The 23206-nt window shown below is 42.8% G+C and overlaps 1 protein-coding gene across 2 annotated transcripts in view; it reads left to right on the forward strand.

Moving 5' to 3' along the window:
* The window catches only part of LOC132819522 (1-phosphatidylinositol 4,5-bisphosphate phosphodiesterase beta-1), an 893680-nt gene extending 885915 nt beyond the window's left edge, over positions 1 to 7765 (forward strand). The window contains exon 33 of one of the 2 annotated variants that reach the window (XM_060831077.1): positions 6907 to 7765. In XM_060831077.1, the coding sequence (XP_060687060.1) occupies positions 6907 to 7137 (231 nt within the window). In that variant the 3' untranslated portion in view covers positions 7138 to 7765. The remainder of the gene's footprint in view (positions 1 to 6906) is intronic. The other variant, XM_060831078.1, reaches the window with a different exon arrangement.
* The last annotated feature ends 15441 nt before the right edge of the window (positions 7766 to 23206 follow it).

The raw sequence follows: 23206 nt of genomic DNA on the forward strand, positions 1-23206 counted from the left end.
TTAACCCTAACATCTATACCTATCTCCTTCTTGAAACCATTCATTGTTTGGACTTCAACCACGTTCTGTAGCAGGCAATTCCACAGGCTCACCAGTCTCTGGGTGACGACATTTCTCCTCATCTCGGTCCTAAATGGGCTACCTTGTATTCACAAACTGTGACCCCTGTCCTAGAACCTCCTTCCTGCACTTACCTTGTCTAATCCTGTGAGAATTTTATAGATTTCTATGAGAAACCCTTCCCCCCTGCTAGCCTTCTAAATTCCAGTCAGTGTCATCCTAACTGATCCATTTCTCTTTCAACATCAGTCCTGCCACTTCAGACTGGTAAACCTCCGTTGCACTCCCGCCATCACAAGAACACCCTCCCACAGATTACGAAACGAAACCTGCACGCAAGTCTGGCATGGTTTTTGTGGACATTTGTCGCTCTTCAGTCATTAGTCATTAGGGGAGGCAGTAGCCTAGTGGTATTATCACTGGATGGTTAATCCAGACACCCAGGCCATGTTCCTGGGTTGAAGTCCTGCCATTGCAGGTGGTGGAATCTGAATTCAATAAACGTCTGGAAATTAAGAATCTAATAGTGACCATGAATCCATTTCAGCTTGTTGGGGGAAAAGCCCATGTGGTTCACTAATATCCTTTAGGGAAGGAAACTACCATGCTTATATGGTCTGGCCTACATGTGACCCCAGACCCACAGCAGTATGCTTGACTCTTAACTACCCTCTGTGTATTAGGGCAACAAATGTTGGCCTAGCCAGTTATGCCCTCATTCTGTGAATGAATAATTTAAAAAAAGGTAGGATTAGAGTAATGCTGGAAAAACACAGCAAGTCAGGCAGCATTTGAGGAGCAGGAAAATCGACGTTTCGGACAAATGCCCTTCATCAGGAATGAGGGCTGATGAAGGGCTTTTGCCCGAAACGTCGATTCCCCTGTACCTGCCTGACCTGCTGTGCTTTTCCAGCACTGCTCTAATCTTGACTCTAATCTCCAGCATCCTGCAGTACCCACTTTCACCAAATGAAAGTGCCTCATGTGTGAGATTTGTCAGTGACCATGAGAATCTGAATAGTCAACCATGACTCTTCCCAGATGCACTCCAGGACACAACGTCACTGACGAGTGCTGGTCATAATGAGAAGGAGGAGCCCTGGCTAAACTTTCCCAAGTGCAAGTCTCAGACCATTTCTCAGAAACCAAGGAGCAAGGCATTAACCTCAATAAGTAAAATTACTGATCCACCAAAGAATCTCCCACCATTGCATTTTTACAATGACCTGAGTATTGGCTAAATCAGGGCTTCCCAAAAGGAGAACTGTGAGCGGGGACATGATTGGGATTTTGGTGTTGCCAACTCATTGGCATCAAAGACCAATCCTGTTCTTCTCGATCTCCTCCTCCTCATTCCCCCCACTGTTCACCAAAGGTCCTGACAATGTTCAGGCCTCAAAATGGGCTCACAGTGGGGGGAGAAAGATGTGGCAGACTCTGGACTAAATTCTAAACTGACTGCTCAAGGAAATTTTAATCATAAGGATTGCTGTGTTGCAGCTTCTGTGTTGCGAGATTTGTGGTTGTCAAGAATTTGCTTTTCGATATTCTCCAGTGATGAAAAGCAAGAGCAGCTGAAGCCTCTGAGCCACACAACAAACAAATTAATTGGGTTCGATCTTGAAATGCTGCCATTGCACAGAGTATTGCTGGAAAACTGCTTAACATTTCTCCTAATAAGTGGTGTTCTGTTATTTCACTGCACCAAATGCTTTCTGCATCGTTCACTCCAGGACAATGCAAAGGCGGGATTGTCGGTTTTCCCTGTACGGTCAATGATTTTAACTGCAAGCAGGTGTTGGTCAGGTCACTGATATCATTGATAAGGAGCTTGGCGGAATGGTTTGACAGGGTGGAATTGGAGGAGTGGTTTAGCCAGGATCAAGGATTGCTGGTTACTGCAGAGCAACTCATCTTACTTGTCACTACTAAACTGAGTGCTTGAGAAGAACACTGTGTCCAGTTCTGTTATAGGAAGAATGTTATTAAGTTGGAGAGGGTTCAGAAGAGATTTACCAGGATGTTGCTGGGTTGGAAAGTTTGAATTATAAAGAAAGGCTGGATAGGCTGGGACTTTTCTCGCTGGAGTGTATGAGGTTGAGAGGTGACCTGGCAGAAGTTTATAAAATCCTGTGGGGTAATAATGGGGCTATTGGCAGTTGTCTTTTCCCTCAGATGGGGGATTTCAAGACGAGAGGGCACATTTTTAAGGTGAAAGGAGACAGATTTAACAAAAACATGAGGGGCAATTTCTTTTTACACAGAGAGTGGTTCGTGTGGGGAATGAACTTGCAGAGGGAGTGATGGTTGTGAATAGAATTACAACGCTTTTGGATAAGTACATGAATAGGAAAGGTTTGGAGGGATATGGTCCAGGAGCAGGCAGGTGGGACTAGTTTAGTTTGGGATTATGGTCAGCATGGACTGGATGGACCAAAGGGTCTGTTTCCATGCTGCATGACCCAATGACTCAAGGAGCAAAGAAGTTTCAGTATTCATTGATTCTCGGCTTCCCCGTTATATTGCTTAACCGCTCTGGTCAGTCAGATTTCGAGGATAAAACTAAGTAGTGTGGTTAGTTTTGCCTCATACAATTAAAATTGTATCATCCCATTGGTATCTAGACTTTATAGCTGTTTGGCTTCCTCATGATTTCAGGATAAGGCAGATTTACAAAGTTTCAACCACCCATCCTGCCTATTCACCCTGAGCTGATTAAAATCAGAATTGGCATAGTTCCTTATACTGTGAAGAATAAACTGTCAAATATCTCAGTTGGTGAAGACTGCGGTACCTGCGTTATTCACACCGGAAACCTCCAAATTTATTTCCAAGTCTGTGCTAATTTAACTAAGCCACAAAAACTTAATGAAGCAAAAGTAAGAGCACTCCCAAGGAATGGACTGACTATCTGTGCTCAACTCAGAGAATTAAAGACAGGATCAAACTTTGTTTTAGATTACATACAGTGTGGAAACAGGCCCTTCGAAGAGTAACCCACCCAAAACCATTTCCCTCTGACTAATGTACCTAACACTATGGGCTGTTTAGCATGGCCGATTCATCTTACCTGCACATCTTTGGACTGTGAGAGGAAACCCACACAGACACAGGGAGAATGTGCAAACTCTACACAGACAGTCACCCGAGGCTGCAATCGAACCTGGGACCCTGGTGCTGTGAGGCAGGAGTGCTATCATGCCACCCTTAAGACCAGAAGAAATCATAACAGGAGTAGGCCATTCGGCCCCTCAAGCCTGCTCCACCATTCAATAGGATCATGGCTGATCTGACATTCCTCATCTCCAATATCCTATTCTTTCCCCACAACTCCTGTTTCTCTTATTGATAAAGAATCTATCCCAACCTGAAATGTACACAGTGACTCTGCACCCCCCCCCCCCCCACAGCTCTCTGTAACAAAGGGTTCCAAAGACTCTTAACCCTCTGAGAGAAGAAATTCCTCCTCATCTTACTCTTAAATTCATTCTGAAATGATGCCCTCTGCTCCTAAACTCTTCCATGAGGGGAAGCATCCACTGAGGTGGCACAATAGGTCAGTGATTGCCCCTGCTGCCTTACATCACCAGGGAGCTGGGTTCAATTCCAGCCTCGGACGACTGTCTGTGTGGAGTTTGTACATTCACCCTGTGTCTGTGTGGGCTTGCTCTGGGTTCTTCCCACAGTCCAACGATGTGTGCGATGAGTGGATTGGTCATGCTAAATTGCCCATAGTGTCCAGGGATATTGTCCAGAGTTAATGGATAGAAGATGCTTTTCAGAGAGTTGGTATAGACTTGTTGGGCTGAAAGGCCTGTTTCCACTCTGTCGGGATTCTATGTAAACCCTTTCAAGCCTCTGAGGGATCCTATACCTTTCAATGCGATCACCTTTCACTCTTTTAAACACCAAAGAGTAGACTTTGGTGTTTAGTCTTTGCTCTCAAGACAATCTAAGCATAACAGGTATGATAGTAAACTTGAATAAAAACATCTAATTGTGCAAAGATGGGTTGCATATTGGAATACTGAAAAAATATATAAAATGCAGCAAAGAATGAAATAAAAACAGAAAAAGTACGAGTGAAAGCATGTCAGAAACATAAAAGCAGACAGCAAGAGTTTCTATAACTGATGACACAAAAATAGGCTAGAATGTAAGAAAGTGGACAAAATGAGATTACAAAAGATATGGATAGGTTAAATGAGTGGGCAAAGATCCGGTAAGTCTCTTACAATGTAGAAAATGCCAAATTATTCAGTTTGGGAGGAAAAATAATAGGATACGTATTATCTAAATGGAGAGAGATTCCAAAGCTCTGAGATGCAGAGGGGTCTGCATATTCTTATCTATGAATTGCAAAAGTTCAGCTTGCAGTACAGCCAGTAATTAGAAAAGTAAATTAAAGGTTGTTGTTTATTGTGAGGGAAGTTGAATGTGGAAGTAGACAGGTTATGCTTCATTGATACAGAACAATCTTGGTTATCCGATCGTTAATTATCCGAATTTTAGATTATCCGAACAAGATCTCAAGTTCCATAAAAACGTTGTCCGTTATCCAAACAATCAGTTATCCAAACAATCAGTTATCCGAACAATCAGTTATCCAAACAAAATGCTCCCTGCCTGTCTCGTTCGGATAATCGAGGTTGTTCTGTACATGGTGTTGGCTAGATCACATCTGCAATACTGTGTCCAGTATTAGTCTCCATATTTACATAGGAATGTAAATGCATTGGAAGCAGTTCAAAGCAGGTTTACCAGATTGATACCTGGAAAGGGCACGTCGGCCTATTCAAAAAGGGTTGGCAAACTCAGTTTGTATCCACTTGTGTTTAGAAGAGAAGGTAGTGATTTGATTGAAACCTGTGTCCTGAGGTATCCTGACCGGTTGGCGATGGAGAAGATGTTTCCTCTGATGGAAGAATCAAGAACTAGGGTCACAGTTTAAAAAGCATGGCTTGCACCCTTAAGACAGATGAGCAGAAAAAAAATTTTCTCAAGGCTTCTGAGTCTTTAGAGCTCTCTTCCTGAAAAGTAGGGTCTTTGGATATTGTTCACAGCATCCGTACAACATGGAAACAAGCCATTCAGCCCACAATGATGCTCTGAAGAGCATCTCACCCAGATCCACCCCATCCCTATAACCCCACATGACTAACCCACCTAGCCTGCACACCATGGGCAATGTACCATGGCCAGTCCACCTAACCTGTGCATCCTGTGGGAGGAAACCTAGGCAGACATAGAGAAAATGTGCAAAACTCACACAGAAATTGCCCAAGAGTGGAATTGAACTCGTGTCCCCGGAACTATGAGGCAGCAGTGCTAACCACTGAGCCACCCATTTCCCTTAAGGCAGGTCGATAAGTTCTTGTTAAGGAAGGGGATGGCAGGTTTGTGAATTTGATCAGATCAGCCATGACTGGCAATAGACCACAGATGGAACCTAAGGAACAAAGCCCCAGAATGTAGGGAGAAAATTGGCAAAGAACATACATTTTGGTCTCTCATATGAACTAGGAGCAGGAGTAGGGCCATCCGGCCCCTCAAGCCTGTTCCACCATTCAGTAAGATCATGGCCGATCTTTCTGTGGCCTCAGCTCCACTTACCCACCCTCCTACCATAACCCTTCATTCCTTTACTGTTCAAAAATTTATCTGTCTTCGCTTTAAAAACATTCAATGAGGAAGCCTCAACTACTTCCCTGGGCAGGGAATTCCACAGATTCACAGCCCTCTGGGTGAAGAAGCTCCTCCTTGATTCAGTCCTATAACTGTTCCCAGTAAACTTGAGGCTATGCCCTCTTGTCCTAGTTTCACCCATCAGTGGAAATATCCTCTCTCCTTCTATCTTATCTATTCCCTTCATAATTTTTGATAAGATTGCCCCTCATTCTTCTAAATTCTGATGAATTTATACCCAGTCTACTTAGTCTCTCTTCATAAGCCAACCCCCTCAACTCCAGAATCAACCGAATGATGTCTTCTGCGCCCCCTCCAGTGCTAGTATATCCTTTCTCAAGTAAGGAGACCAAAACTGCACGCAGTACTCCAGGTGTGGCCTCACCAGCACCCTATGCAGCTACAACATAACCTCCTTGCTTTTAAACTCAATCCCTTTAGGAATGACCAGCCTTCTGTGATTCATTCACAAGGACACCCAGATCCCTCTGCACAACAGCATGCTGCAATTCCTTACCGTTCATATAATTTTTACTATTATTCCTACCGAAATGGATGACTTCACACATTTATTAACATTGTACTCCACCTGCCAGACTTTTGCCCACTCTCAAACAATCTCTGTCCCTCTGCCAGGTTTCACAGTCCTCTGCACACTTTACTCTACCACTCATCTTAGTGTCTTCCGCAAACTTTGACACATTACACATGGTCCGCAACTCCAAATCATCTATGTAAATTGTGAATAATTGTGGTCCCAACACTGATCCCTGAGGCACACCACTCGTTCAATGATTGCCAATCAGAAAAACAACTTCGTTCCACACACAGCTCTATAAAACAGTAACTAGTCATTGATCTATCCAATCCAGTGACTAAAATGCACCAAAAATCCTTAGTAGAAGTCACTTGGAAATACAATCATGCTCATTATATTGGAGTGTGCTTTGTATGGGAGAGACAGAGTGCTGTTGTAAGTGTAGTTACACTTCAAGGACTGCTCTACCTCACCCTCTGCATGACAATTGGGAATGGTCAATCAATTTAGGTCAATGCTCACATCTCTTGTATGAATTTAAAACAAAAGATAATGCTCTTACCTCACTATAATATGTTTGTCCTGGAGAATTTGCAGCATGACAGTTTTCTGCTTGTTTGCAGCTGCAGAGTGATCTCGATCAAGAATACCAGGACAAGTTTAAGAGGCTGCCGCTGGAGATCCAAGAATTCGTACAGGACACACTGAAGGGGAAGTTCACTGACGATGGAGATCACAGTGCTCCACCTCCCTCCCTAGCTCCAGATAATGGGAAATTGAATCACAAGACATGTTCCAATGAGGACGACTTAGAAGACAATAAATCGGATAAAGTCTTCGCTACATCCCTTTGATATGGTCTTTAAACTGTGTTAACCCATTACTTTCTTTTTCTGCGGGTGGAGGAGGCATTGAGGTATGTGGGCAGGTGAATAACTGCTTGAATACTAGCCTGCGTTCTGGAAGACTTATTCAAGCATACAGTGCAGTGTGTCAGGGTCGTGTGTGTGTGTGTGGGTGTACATTCTGTTCAAGTGCCAGTACAAAACCAATTGTACAGCGCCACACGTTACATTTCTTTGTAAGAAAAAAACCATCAAAGAGGAACTTGAAACCTGTGATGCATAATTGGCTAACATTGACAACCCACATATCCACAGCATTGCATGTAGGCATCGTGTTGTAAGAACCCTCTGCTTCAGTCGCAAGCACAGGTTTACCATTGTCTGCTCTCTACATAAAGTACACTTGTCAAAAGAATTATACATTGCTACTTACTTTTAATGTCAGCAATGCTGAGGTAACAATGTTGCTTATTATAATTAGAGTTTTGGTTGTGCCATTCTAAAACTTTATGTATGACTTTGTCCAGTATATTTAAAGGGAAATACGTATCAGGGATGCATGCATGATTTGAAGTATTATGGTTATCACTGTGGATACCTTAAAATATAACTGTTAAGAGACAGTTTTGTTGTGGAGTTTGTGCTGTAATGTACTTCAAGGTAACTTTACAGGGTAAAATAAAAAAAAAATGTCTTTGACTTGTGTGTACAAAGTAGAGTTACATAGATTTTCTAAAACCAGAGTTGTTATTACAAGTTAATGTGAGTGACGTAATGGAAAGTCCTTGTATCTAACTGCACAATCAAAATATTGTACCTTGCTTACATCTGAATCATTTGTAAAATTTGTTTTGTACAATACCAGTGGTTGTAAATATCCTAAAATGAACGGAAGAAAAAAAAATTGCAGGCAAGTCATTGTATTAATGTGTTTGAATGCACTTTGTGAATGAAATTTTAATTTCAAAATTAAACACTGAATATTGCGATAAGGCTATGACTAGTCATCATTGGTAACTTTACCAAGCACTGCTCTGGAGGGTAGTCACTGAAACAATTTGTGCAAATTGAATTCTTTGATCTTTGGCATGATTCACTCCATGCCAAATATGAAACACGCAACAAATACAGGTATTGCAGCTGTTAAGTGGACAGGAACAGTAGTTTCAGATTTAAGGAACTGTGTTGTTGTAAAAGTATTTCAATGTCATTTTGGCTGCTCAAACTATAAAATACATGGATCTGTAATTCCGCTACATTTGATATGTATAATTATTCTGAGTGAAAACATATCATTGCCAGCATTCCATGCAGTATTTGTCTAATAATGGTGTTTCAGTAAAACGTTCTCTTTATTTTTATACGATTGAATGTGTTATTCTAATGAAATCCCCACTACCATGAGAGTCTAGTTATATAATCAGCATTGATGATGAGGTAGCTCTTTTGAAACTTAGTTTGAACTGTAACAGATGATCACAAAAACAGAAAATCATGGTTTTACTCTGTCAATATCACCCCTTACAGTTTTCAATAGTTGTATGGAAGTATGTGTGTGTATATGCATATACTGTATATATATGTGTGTGTGTGTGTATGTGTGTGTATATGCATATCTATGAGACATACACATACATGCACTATACTTGTTGTTTAATGTTACTTGGATTAGATTTATTGAATCTAACAGAAGGGGTCTATATGATGTGAAAGTCTTGTGCCTTTAAAGTATTTACCTTGTTCTGTATCTGTCTAAGTGGAATATTCAAAGTAATTACTGTGGAAATCTGTATTTATGGGCTGTTCTGTACTGAACTAGATTGTATGTGCACTTCATTTAACAACTGCAAACACTACAGCTTGTGTTCAGCATTAAATGCGGGTCATTCTTGGATTAGGACATTTAACAGTGTTTCACAAAATTCAGCTCTGGTCCAGACAAATAACAAAATCTGTGGTAATAGTGAGTGAAGCATAATTCTGTTTATCTCACTGATCATATGAAGTGGATGGTCTGTGCTTTAATATTGTTCAAATGTTTTCACTTAAAGTTAACTGTAGAATAACAAAATAAACAAAGGGAGCATTTCACGTGAAAAGGATGTAAATAATATTATCTTTAACAATGATAATTTGTTCTGAGAAGCTTATTCAAATTTTGTATGAATTCTATGCAATTTTCTGGCATGATGTTTCTTCCACTAGTAATTTTATGTGCATTCATCAGTTACAATGGAAAAATAAAACTTCTTTGAACATGGGTTTCTCTGTGTTACCATTACCACCACATCTTGTCCGTGTATTGTTTTTCTTGAAACATCGCCATTTGTTTTGAGAAATTGGACTAAGATATCATTGAATACCATGTGTACAACACTGCGATTTGTAAAAGATCACAGTGTAGGCACTTAGGGTAGAATTGTTTCACAAAGTATGGCATTCAGAAACTGAGTCCTTTGGTGAACTGGTAGAACTGTGCCAGATTTAGCAGTTTAGTAATTTCCCATATCACAGACTTTGCAACATTTTTTAATGGGGCGTCTCTGGCTAGGCCAGCATTTATTGCCCATTCCCAGTTACCCAGAGGGTAGTTTAAGAGTCAGCCACATTGCTGTGAGTTTGGAGTCACATGTAGGTCAGACCACATAAGGATGTCATTTTCCTGAAAGGTCATTTGTGAGCCAGATGGGTTTTTTCATGACAATCGGCAACATTTTCATAGTTATCACGAGACTCTTAATTCCAGATTCTTTATTGAATTCAAATTCCACCATCGACCATGTTAGGTTTGAACCCGAGTCCCCAGAACGTAAGCTGAGTTTCTGGATTAATAGTGGAGTGATAATATCATTGTGGCCATTGCCTCCCCACTGTTTTGCAATTAATTTACAAATTAAACACCAACTAAAGACACTGATCATCCAGCACTTCAGACTCCAACTGAATACTCCAAAAGTAGTGAGTCACATATTTACAGTCAGGAGTTCAATATGTAATAAATCTGTCACCAGGTTTTTGATTTGATTTGATTTATTGTAGTCACATGTCCCTAAGGACAGTGGAAAGTTTTGTTTTGTGAGCAGTACAGGCGGATCATAGTAAACAAGGACATACAGATCATAGGGTGCTTAAACTGAGACAGACTTAGAATTTCGCTTTAAAAGTGCAGAACCATTATAAGAAATGTGAGGTTAAGACTCACGAAGAGTCGCATGGTATTGGTGTCATCCTTAATCAGGATAAGGCATCTCGCACCACTGAAGGGAATTTAAATGTCTGCAACGGTCATTGAAATAGGAGAAAGTGGATCAAAGTTTTATCAGTCATTCCCAATTTAACACTCAAGTCTGCCAATCTGTTATCGAAGTTGCCAGTGGAACAAACTTCAAGAAAGATAAAAGGGACCGTTTGACAGTGCAAAGTACCTCCCCCACAGGGAGTCATACACATTGGCGACGTAGGAGTCTGTGTCAATATGCCTTGTGTCATTACAAAGGACCAGGCTGCAATTACATTGAGGAAGAAGGCATGAACAAATCAGCCACGTAAATCTATTCCCCATGTTTGTTTAACATAAGTCGACAAATATATACATGCCTTGACCTCCCATCCAGAGTACTTAACAATCCTCTTGAATTTTGTCATGCATCTATGTAGGAGTGTGTTTTATAGCAACAACCTCTGGCTGTAAATCTTCCGTGCTGAAACACTTGGGCTTCAGACCCATAATATAAGGAGCAGAATCTATGTGCAGTGTGTGTGTCATTATATACATAAATACCCTCATCTGTAAGCTGAAGGATGACTACTCCAACTTTTCAATACTGTATGCTGCACAAGATGCAGTTAACAGGAGGAAGTATCTGGTACAAAAAGCCGTGCTGTGCAAAGACTTTTCAGTTCCTTCAAAAGGGACATCATTGGCATGAATACAATGGACAAAAGTGAATTCAGAGAACTCCAGAACAACAGCAGCCAGCGTTCTGCCCATTTCACCTCATTCTTTCATTTCCTGACTGACTGTTCCTTTGGTTATGTGCAAAATCACGATGAACTTTGCAGGAACCAGACTTTTTTTTGGTGGATGCTGTTAGGCTTGTTGTTTAGGTTTAGCATCATTTGAAAGTATGGATATTTCCTAAACAACCTCTGAACAAGTGGGAGTGAACTAGGCCTCCTGGTTCACAGGCAAGGATGCTACCACTGTACCGCAAGAGCCCTTGAGCTGATCACGTTGCAGTGAGGGTAACAGGGCATCTGGGATCTTGGTCAGCAATAAGATGAAACACCATGGACTGAGAAGGAGGATGAACCAAAGGAGATGCCAATCAGTTATAGAGAGAGAAATAAAGGGAGGAGAAGAAAGATTGGATTGCAAGAGGGTGAAGGAAGAAAAGCAAAATTAAGAAAATGTAATTTAAAGTTTTTAAAATCTGCAACATCCTGAAGGATTGCAACATCCACTTTGATGTTTGTTGGATATATTGCAGATACATGTACCATCTCTGTTGTTCCAGCACTGTGCTGTGTTGTTGCACATACAGGTCTTCTGCTATAACTGGTTTTGTTAACGCAAATTTGCTGCAATACAGCTGATGAATTGAGGCCACTGGTCCTACAGCGCGACCACTTAAAGCGTGTTGGCCGTAACACAATTACATCGCCAACACTTTAAGCTCTGTTTCTAAAGCGCAGTTTTGCAAGAATGCAACCAGCACATTATAGAAGATCTGCCTTCATGGGCGGCAGGGTGGCACAGTGGTTAGCACTGCTGCCTCACAGCGCCAGAGACACGGGTTCAATTCCTGCCTCAGGCGACTGACTGTGTGGAGTTTGCACATTCTCCCCGTGTCTGCGTGGGTTTCCTCCGGGTGCTCCGTTTTCCTCCCACAGTCCAAAGATGTGCGGGTCAGGTGAATTGGCCATGCTAAATTGCCCGTAGTGTTAGATAAGGGGTAAATGTAGGGGTATGGGTGGGCTGCGCTTCGGCGGGTCGGTGTGGATTTGCTGGGCCAAAGGGCCTGTTTCCACACTGTAAGTAATCTAATCTACCTGTACCTACCCTTTCACATTGACAACTCACTATCTCCTACAGCCGCAGGCTACAGCCTTGCCTTCTGCACTGAAGTGCCCCTTGTGAGACTGTAGCTGCTGCCCATCTTGAGGGAGCTGCTACTCCATTTATATTTCTCATTCAACCACACATTCTCAATCTTCGGCTAGCTGCTTCTGGGGAGTGGAAGGCTGAACGCGGAGAGAAAAGTTGGACAAACCATTCGTGACTGTGCTCCTGATCAAAGTGACCATACCCAGCTCCAGGCAGTGAGGGGTCATCCAGCCTGAGCGATATTCATATGTAGGTGCTTTGGAAAAGGAGTGTTTCTTATCCAGGCGAACGTGATGTGTTCCAAGACTGGTGGGCGTCACAGTTGGATAATCTCCAACAGGATAATATTGTAATTAAAGTTTTGTACATTCAATTTTTGTGAGGGTGCCCCTGACGAGGCTGTTACCCTTTAATTTACTTCAATGAGGTTGAGCTTGGTTCAATTTGTTTTAACTGGTTTTGAAAGATCACCCCACGATATCGTATTTTGACCCAATCTCACAAAGTAATTAGATCAGATTAGATTACTTACAGTGTGGAAACAGGCCCTTCGGCCCAACAAGTCCACACCGACCCGCCGAAGCGCAACCCACCCATACCCCTACATTTACCCCTTACCTAACACTACGGGCAATTTAGCATGGCCAATTCACCTGACCCGCACATCTTTGGACTGTGGGAGGAAATCGGAGCACCCGAAGGAAACCCACGCAGACACGGGGAGAACGTGCAAACTCCACACAGTCAGTCGCCTGAGTCGGGAATTGAACCCGGGTCTCAGTGCTAACCACTGTGCCACTGTGCCGCCCATCTATGGGAATGCATGGGTGCCTGAATTTTCCTTAATTCATTCATGGGATGAGGGCTGCATTGTTTAGGCCAGCATTGATTGCTCTCTCCGAATTGCCCAGAGGGCAATTGAGAGTTAACCACATTGCGGTGGGTCTAGAGTCACACGTAGGCCAGACCAGGTAAGGATGGCAGATTATTCCCAACAGGACACTGGTGAATCAGATGGGTTTTTCCTGACAATCAGCAATAGATTCATGGTCAGCGTTAAACTCTTAATTCAAGTTTTGTGTTTATTGAATTTGAATGCCACCATCTGCCATGGCGGGATTTGAACCCGGGTCCCTAGAACGTTAACTGATGTCAATGTTAACAGTCCTGAGATAGTACCATGAGGCTGTGGCATCCCCAATGGGTGTCATCTTATGGTCACTCAGATCAGCAAGTCAAAGGAGCAAGTTGCATTTGCTAAAAACCTTGTTTTCTCTATTCGCATTGACTCATAGTTATTAGGATTGCAAACCATTCCGTTATATCCTCATGCACAGGTAAAAGCTGCTTGGACAGAAATTTTCTCTTATTTGCCCATAGACGTGGACATCATTGGCTGGGCCAGCATTTATAGTTCATCCCTAGTTGCCCCTGAGAAGGGAGCTGTCTTCTTGAATCACTGCAATCCATTTGCCATAAATAGACTCACAATGCCCTTGAGCAGGGAATTCTAAGATTTTAACCCAGCGACACTGAAGGAACGTTGACATATTTCCATGTCAGGATGATGAGTGGCTTGGAGGGGAATATACATGTGACGATGGTTTCCCCACTCTGCTACTGTGATCAGTTTGGGGTTGTTCCCTCCTGGAACTACTTCATGCCAAAGCCACGTGGACACTTCCTGGGGTCATCGTACATGACAGCAGGATGACTATTGTACAGAAGGTGGGCTATGTCAGGGTATAAGGAAATACGACAGGAGTAAAGGGGACCAAGCTCCTGTGATGTTGGTGGCAAGGAGCTTTTATCTCAAGCCACACAGCAATGCAGATTCACACTGAGCATGTGTTGCTTGGGACATTGGCCAGGGTGAGATTAAGTTTCTTGAGGAAAACTCAGGGCTTTTGCCTGAAACGTCGATTATCTTGCTCCTCAAATGCTGCCTGACCTGCTGTGCTTTTCCAGCACCACTCTAATCTAGACTCTGGTTTCCAGCGTCTGGAGTCCTCACTTTTGCCTTCTTGAGGACATTGCCTGAAACTTAAGTATGTTAGGGACGAAGCCCTGTACTGAGACTGTTTGCTTTCATTTACTGTTTTCTCAGTTTTGCTAAAAGGAAAAGGACCCTGGCAGAGATGTACCTATCAACTCTTCTCGCGATCCAACCACTGTGAAGTAACCAGTACAGAATAGAGAGAGAGAACAGCAGCAGCTGCTACACTGGCAGACGAGCAACTAGTGGGGATAAAGTGCTGGGCAGGGGGAAGGGTCAATGCAGTCGGACCGAAGCCAGCATGTGGAATGAGAGATGTTGCTCATTGCAGGATCTATAGGCTTAGGTGTAATATCCACTGATGAATAAGACCCAATGTCAAAAGATGGCTCAGAACATCATGTGCCATCATGCTACACCTGTGCCAGCTGCTGGATGAGGACTTGTGATCACAAGAGCTGAGTGGCAATGCCACCCTGGTTAACCTAAAGGTTACAGCTGCTTTTTGCCAGTCCAACATTTTAGGGAACTACCTTGATGTTATTTCATAGTCCTCAATATGTAAGCACATCCAAGGTGTCACTGATGCTGACTTCACCAGTCTTCATCGATTCAGCTCCTTCTCCCATGATGCAGGGAGTTTTGATCTGAAAGTTGAAGGAAGGCTAATTTTGATGGTATTGGGCAAGAACTTTCAAAAGCTGATTGGTGGGGGGGGGGGGGATGATGTTCACAGGTAAAGGGAGAGGAGGGGCAGTAGGAGCAAGAGGAAGCCTCTGAGGAGGCAGATAAGGCTGAGGATCCTGAGTTGGGCCAGGAGGACTATCAGATAGAGAATGACAAAGTCAATATTCCACTGAGCTAGATAGACCTGAGAGAACTTCCAGGATAAGACATCAATTCCAGGTAATGAATTCTAAAATTTACCCTACACAAAACTGATCTTCAAGAGCATTGCAAACCTTTGCAAGGTTTTTCTGGTTGTTTTCAGATAAGCCTAAAATGGTTACTCTACAACCCCTTATTTCTAACTATTACTTGTCCATTAGCAATGAAGCATAGCTGTGTACTTTGTTTGAAAACTTGAACTCAGATAGGAAATCTGCAACCTTCCAGTTCAGGCTGGGGTTTTGGTGTCCAGTCTTTCCCTTTTTTAAGCAGTTTCAAATTACAGGGAGACACAATAATCTTACTATAATGGGGGCCACTCCATGTGTGTTTTCAGCAAGGTATTTGCTGTGCTTTTTGCTTTTTTTGCAAGTAGAGAAGGTGCAGAGTATTGGTTCTGGTAAGTATGCAGATGCATTATTTAAGTTAAATGCGATGGTCATCAGATATGGGGAAGCAAAGCATGCTATTAATAAATTAGGAAGACAATTCGTAGTGCTGGAAATGAATGAATTGTATAATAACTTTGCCTTGCAATTCCTATCAACCTGCATCCTACTAAGCGTTGCTTGATTGGAAGAAAGACATGTAGGAAAAACACAGAGATCAGATGGGCCGAGGAGGGACAGATGGAGTTTAATTTAGATAAATGTGAGCTGTTGTATTTTGATAAGGCAAATCAGGGCAGGGCTTATACATTTATGAGTAGAGTCCTGGGGACTGTTTCTGAACAAGGAGACTATCGTATGCAGGTTCCTAGTTCCTTGAAGTTGGAGTCGCAGCTGGACAGGGGTCGTGAAAAAGCGTTTGCTACGTCTGCCTTTATTGGTTAGTGCATTGAGTATAGGAGCTAAAATGTCATGTTGCCACTGCACAGGACATTAGTTAGGCCACTTATGGAATATTGCATTCAGTTCTGGTCTTCCTGCTGTAGGAATGATGTTGTTACACTTGAAAAGGTGCTGATCCAATTTTCAAGGATGTTGCCAGGGTAGGAAGGTTTGACCTGACCAAGGTTTATAAAATCATGAGGGGCATGGATAGGGTAAATAGACAAGGTCTTTTTCCGAGAGTAGGGGAATCCAAAACTAGAGGGCATAGGTTTAAGGTGATAGGGAAAAGATTTAAAAGGGACCTAAGGGGTAATGCAAAGAGTGGTATGTATATGGCATGAGCTACCAGAAGAGGTGGTGGGGGTTGGTATAATAACAACATTTGAACAATCTGGATGGGTAGATGAATAGCAAGGGTCGAGAGGGATGTGGGCCAAATGCTGGCAAATGGGACCAGATTAATTCAGGATATCTGGCCGGCATGAACGAGTTGGACAGAAGGGTCTGTTTCCTTGCTGTACGACCCTATGATTATGACTCAATGATCATTATCTGGTTCAGGTGAGAAATGTATACTATTCACTGGGCCAGGGTATTTGGGTGAAACAGACACTGAGGGATGCTAAACGGGATGCTGTATCTGGTGGGGGCATCATCCTAGAGGAGACTGGTTTGGCTGAGGATGACATTGAATACAAGGCTAATGAGACTAAGGGGATGTTACTGAGCTGGGAGAAAAGGTGAGACAATGGGATGGACACATTCAAAGGGCACTATGAACCACAGAGGGGGTAAATCTCAGGTCGAGGAGAAAAGAAGGTACATCAGAAACACAGTGATAGAACACGTTGCATAGCCCACTGAGTATTCCCACTATTTTCCACTAGGAGTGGGTGGACATCCAAGGAACTATCTGCATTGGCTTCAAATGAGTTACAACAATCATTGGGAAGTCGGATTGCTTGTGAACAATCTTTTTCTTAAACAGGATTGCGACATGATTTGCAGACTATAGACATCAAGCTGATCAATGCATAGAACACAGGCCCCCTTCATTTCCCACTCAATAAAGCAATTATAAGCTGCAATAGCAGCTAACATGAAGCTCATTGCTTTAATTAAAGAAGAATACTTAGGAGGAAACTAATTGCTGTATGACACATGATAAGAGATATTGCTTTAATTATCTGCGGCCTCGGAAGAGATGTTTCCACTTGTCAAACACAGTAGCATCCTACAACACGGAGCGAGTCCATTCGGCCTATTGAATCCATTCCAGTTCTCAGACCAACAATTCAGTCAGTCACAATGCAATGCGTTTTTTCTCTACATCACCCCACAGCTCTATTTCCTTCAAGTGGCCAACCATTTACTTCCCATAATCATTGATTGTCTCTAGTTCCACCAACCTCTCCCATAGCAAAGTCCAGGTACTGACATTGTCCAAGTTCATTGTCCAAGTGGTTGCCTATATCATCCTGTAGTCCTAGCCATTCAGCAACATCATTGGAATCAGTTTCAAAAATACTGTTCACAATGGCTCAATGCTTCCCATTTTTGGTCAGGCTCAAAATTGCCAACTTCCCTTTGATGCAGATGTCCGTAACAGGGACCTTCCCTGCTGGAGGACCATAGTTGACACTCTCCGATCCTGCCATTATTTCTCCAAGTGCTCAGCTATTAAAGCTTTTTTGATGGACTCTAACATTTCCCTCATTGCCATTGTCAAGCTAAATCATCTATGGTACCAGGTTTTCTCTCTGCCTCCATTTTTAAATTGAGAGAGATGACATTAGTAATCCTCCAGTCTTTAGGAATTGTTCCAAAAACTATAGAACCTTGGAAGATGACCACCAATGCATTTCTATGGTCATTTCTGTAAGTACACAGGCATCTGGAGTATTGTGTTCGGGGGACTTACCAACCTTCAACCTCATCAATTTCGCCAACACCATTTCCCAATTAATACTGATTTCCACCAGTTCCTCACTTTCACTAATCCCTGCGTTCCCCGACATTTCTGGTATGATATTTGTGTCCTCTTTTGTGGACACAGACCCGGAGAATATTTTTCGTTGATCAGCTATTTTTTTGTAAACTCCCCTGCTCCTGGTTATAAAGGAGTTACAATTTGTCTTCACCAATCTTTTTTCTCTTCACTATCTTTCTTCTTTTCAATCAATTCTTTTCTCCTCCCATAGCCAATGATTTAGCACTGACACTGCCACCTGAAATTTTACTTGAGATTGTTTCAAAGAAACTTGTACACTTAGCTGAGGATCTATGGAGTCTCCACTACTGCAATATAATGAGACCGGAAATAGTTAAAAATCACACAACACCAGGTTATAGTCCTACAGGTTTATTTGGAAGCACTAGCTTTCGGAGCGCTGCTTTTTCATCAGGTGGTTGTGACCTGGTGTTGTGCGATCTTTAACTTTGTACATCCCAGTCCAATACCGGCATCTCCAGATCTAGACTGTAAATGACAGCGAGAAGGACATATATATCGCAATGTAACAGTGATGATGGCAATCATGTGTAAGAGCCTATAAAGAGAGGATTGAATATTCTATCTTCGTCAGAACTGTGCTGACAGAGAACAGTACAAACTTGTCAGTAAAAATGTTGCAGAAACCTCCAAGTGTCAGACAGTAGTTACACGTAGCTAAGTGAAAATCATTACTGCCTAAAGACTTCGAGAAGTGGCAAGGCTATCCATCTGTCCAATGTGCAGAATTGAATTCTTTGATACAAATGGATGGCAATACAAATTAACCACCAGAATTGAGCATTTCCTCCTTAAGATCACCAACATTACATCAGACGAAGTTGAAAGATGATTACAGCATGTCTTGTTTCTTAGCAGAAACATCCTTGTCTCGTTGACCATATTGTTGCCCACCACAGGGACATAACAATGTTTTGGGATTTGCAGTCACATTAATATTTTGAAGATTTGTACACAATGCACATCTGTTCAATTATAATCAAAGCAGAAAGTGCTGGACAAACTCAGCAGGTCTGGGGGCATCTGTGAAGAGAAATCAGAGCTAATGTTTCAGGTTCGGTGACCCTCCTTAGAACTGATGGTGTGATAACAAGGCCTGGGTGTGTGAACAGGGGTTAAGGGCATAGGAGAGTTCAGGCCCTAAAGTTATTGAACTCTATAATGAGTCCAGAGGGTTGCAGGGTCCCCAAGTGGAAAATGAGGTGCTGTTTTTCCAACTGGAGCACTGCAGCAAACCTGAGACAGAAGTGTTGGCCAGGGAACATGGTGGTGTGTTGAAGGGGCAGGCAATTGGAAGCTCAGGGTCTTTTTTGCGGGCAGAATGTAGATGTTCCGTGAATCGGTCACTCAGTCTAAGCTTTGTTTCCCCATTGTAGAGGAGACGACATTGTGAGCAGCAAATGCAGGAGACTGGATTGTGGGAAGTTCAGGTAAAGTCCTGCTTCGCCTGGAAGGTATGTTTGGATGCTTGGATATTGAGGAGGGAGGAGGTAAATGGGCAGGTGTTACACCTTTGGCGGTTGCAGAGGAAGGGCCGTGGGTTTCTGGGGGGATATTGGGAGTGAGGGAAGAGTAAACCAGGTTGTCCAGGTTATGGCCACAAAAAAAGACCCTGAGCTTCCAGTTGTCAGCTACTCTAACACATCACCATGTTTCCTGGCCAACATCTCTGTCTCAGGCTTGCTGCAGTGCTCCAGCAAAGCTCAGGGCAAGCTGGAAGAACAGCACCTCATTTTCCACTTGGGGACCCTGCAGCCCACCAGACTCAATATCAAGTTCAATAATTTTAAGGCCTGAAGTCTCCTATGCCATAACTCCGTACCCCATACACCGGGCCTTTTGATCACATACTCTGCTATTACACACTACCTATTGTTGGCCACTATCAGTCTCTATTAATAGCTATTCACTCTCCTAGCCAGATGATTATCTACTCCTTTGTCTGTCCAACTATTCTTCTAAAGTTTACTCCTTACCCACTCTCCCCGCCCTATCTTCTGCATATAAACCAATATCTTCCTTGCTACAATTAGTTCTGAGGAAAGGTCACCAGACCTGAAACGTTAACTTTGATTTCTCTTTGCAGAAGTTGCCAGACCTATTGAGCAGCAACTTCTGTTTTTGTTTCTGATTTACAGCATCCATAGTTCTTTTGGTTTGTATTTGATACTGACAATGCTTCCTGTAGGACTGTAATAAGGTCAGACAGGTGGACATCATAGGAATCTAAGTTCCCTGATTGGGGCTGTCCTCTCCCTTTCTCTCGGGGATCTGGGGTGGAGGGTGCTGCACGCAGCGGTCCCCTGCAACCGCAGATTGCAGTGGTTCACGGACTCCCAGCCCAACTGCTTGTTCTGTGGCGCTGTGGAGTCTGTGGACCATGTATATATTGGATGTGGGTGCTTTAACTCCCTTTTTGATTTCCTCAAAAACCTCCTTCCCTGTTTTTGGTTGCACTTCAGTCCCACGTTTCTGATCTTCAGACACCTGGTACGGAGGAGGGAGGGCAGGTCTGAAGACCTCCTCGTGGGTCTGCTCCTGGGCCTGGCCAAACTGGCCATAAACAGGTCCAGGCAGCGGGCTGTGGAGGGGGTCGTTAGGGCCAACTGCCTGCCCCTCTTCCGCGGTTACGTTAGGGCCCGGGTGTCCTTGAAGAAGGAGCACGCAGTGTCCACCAACACCCTGGAGTTGTTCAGGGAGAGGTGGGCACTGCAGGGAGTGGAGTGCATCATTTCCCACTCCAAATATATTTTGATTTAATCCCTGCCCTCCCCTTCACTGTTTGATCACACAGCATTGCCCCTTGAAGGGAAGGGCACTGCTTGTCACTGGCCACTCGGGAGTTTCCTTTCTTCCTGATGGTGGAAACTGAATAAAGATTTGTGCACCTTGTGTCTCTCTCTGTGTCTCACACCTGCACATACACACCATGGGTGCTGGGGAAAAAATAAGCACTACCGCAGTTAGGCGGTCGTGTGGGGGTTAAAAAAAAGAAAAAGAGACAAATAAATTAAACAGAGGTGTTGGGAGTTCTGCTCACTCTCAAAGTGTCCCTCAGCTAGCTGGGTCAGTGTCATGTACAATGTACATATAAATAATGGGTGACTTAGTGACGGGATACAGGCCTTTGTGGAGCTATTTCACTTCCAGACCATATAACTCTTCTTCAAAACTACTTATGAGTTCCGAAAAAGAATTATACTGTCTCAAAACATTTTTCTCTCTCCACAGGTGTGGCTAGACCTACTGAGTTTTTCCAGCACTTTCTATTTTTATTTCATATTTCCAGCATTTGCAGTATTTTACCTGTTCAATTATGGATGGAGCCTTGGGTTCCCTAGTTATGAGATATAAATGCTCATTTCTTCAAATTTTGATTGGGCCGTACAACATCATCAACTTGAAGATTTCAAAGTCTCTGCCTGTGGATCTGTTTTTGGTTTCAAATCATTGTACATGTTGAGGGATGATAACTTGTTTTTGAGTAATTTATTGTTCTCATAAGATGTGTTTTTATGCAAATTAGCAGTAAGTGATTGGATTAGGTATGAGCTGAATATAATCTTCAGTTATTTTGATGCAAATTTCAGGACGCTGTGGCTTGAGTTTTTGACAGCAGGAAATGTGAATCTCGAACTAATTTGTGATGCCAAATATTTGTGTCACACTTCATCGTCCTCACCAGGGAAATCAGCATTAATTCTGTTGTTCTTTCCAATTTGGTGACAGCTTCTAATCCATTGCTTAACATTGATTTCAAAGAAAAGATCCCTGGTAAGGACTTGTTTAAATGAATCAGCAATTACGAGAAAGTAAGCTCATCAATTTCCATTTATAACTCAGGGTCGTGGATCAAGAGAAGCAATTATTCAGCGCAGAATTAAAAGTCTTTATCAGTCGAGGCATAGATTATAAGGAGAGGGAGGTCATGGTGGAGCTGTGCAGGACTTTGATTAGGCAACAGATGGACTATTGTGTTCAGTTCTGGTCACCACGCGAGAGGAAGGATTTTTGATTTGATTTATTATGTACCAAGATTAAAGTGAAAAGTACTGTTGTGTGTGCAAACCAGATAAATCATACTTTGCATAAATACAGCAGGGTAATAGAACAGAATGCAGAATATAGCATTACAACTCCAGAGAAGGTGCAGAGAAAGATCAACTCTAATATGCGACAGGTCCATTCTGAAGTCTGATAACAGCGGGGAAGAAGCTGTTTGCGAATCTGTTGGTTCGTGTTCTCAAAGATTTGTATCTTCTGCCCGATGAAAGACAGTGAAAGTGAATATGACTGAGCAGTCTTTGATTATGTTGGCTGCTTTCCCAAGGCAGTGGGAAGAGTAGAAGTCAATTTCGTGATGGACTGGGCTGTATTCACAACTTGTTTCTTGCAGTTGTGGGCAGAACCGACCAAGCTGTAATGCATCTAGATAGGATGCTTTCCATAGTGCATCTATAAAACTTGGGAAACTGTGATTGAACTGGAGGGAGTACAGAGGAGATTCACCAGGATGTTGCCTGGGGCGGAACCTCGTGGATATGATGAGAGGCTCAATAGGTCAAGTTGTTTTCTTTGTAGCAGAGAAAGTTGAGGGGGAGCCTCACAGAGGTGTATAGGATTGGGGGGGGGGCATGGACAGAGTGGATAGAAAGCAGTTTTTCCCCCTCGTTGAAGGGTCAATTGGAACATGGTACATGTTTAAGGTGAAAGGCAGTAGATAGAGAGGTGGGCCAGGTGAAATGAATTTTCACTCAAAGGATCCTATCATCATGGGAAGGTAGTTGAGGTGCGAAAATTGATAGCCTTAAAAAGCATTCAGAATGAGTTCTTGAAGTGTCATAATGTCCAAGGCTAGGGGCTACTACTGGAGACAGGACAAATGTTGAGGGGTATAGTCTGTCAGAGGGAAGTAGAAGTGACAGCCAGATCTTGGGCACCAAGAATGAATCTCATGTTAAGTGTAGTTTTTCAAGGTTCCAAAGAGTAAATGTTATAGAGGGCCCTTCCGTCAGAGGCACAGACAGAGATGTTGCGGCTGTGAGCATGAATTCAGAATGGTATGTTGCCTCCCTGGTGCCAGGGTCAAGGACGTCTCAAAACTGCATACTGACAAAGGGGAGAGTGAAAGGCTGGAAGCTGTTGGACACATTGATAAGAACAATGTAATTTAGGAAAGGGTTGAGGTTTTGCAGAGTGAATATAGCAAGTTAGGTAAAAGGTTAAAATGCAGAATCCCAAAG

This window comes from Hemiscyllium ocellatum, chromosome 10 (genome assembly GCF_020745735.1).
Source record: "Hemiscyllium ocellatum isolate sHemOce1 chromosome 10, sHemOce1.pat.X.cur, whole genome shotgun sequence".
Lineage (NCBI taxonomy): Eukaryota > Metazoa > Chordata > Chondrichthyes > Orectolobiformes > Hemiscylliidae > Hemiscyllium > Hemiscyllium ocellatum.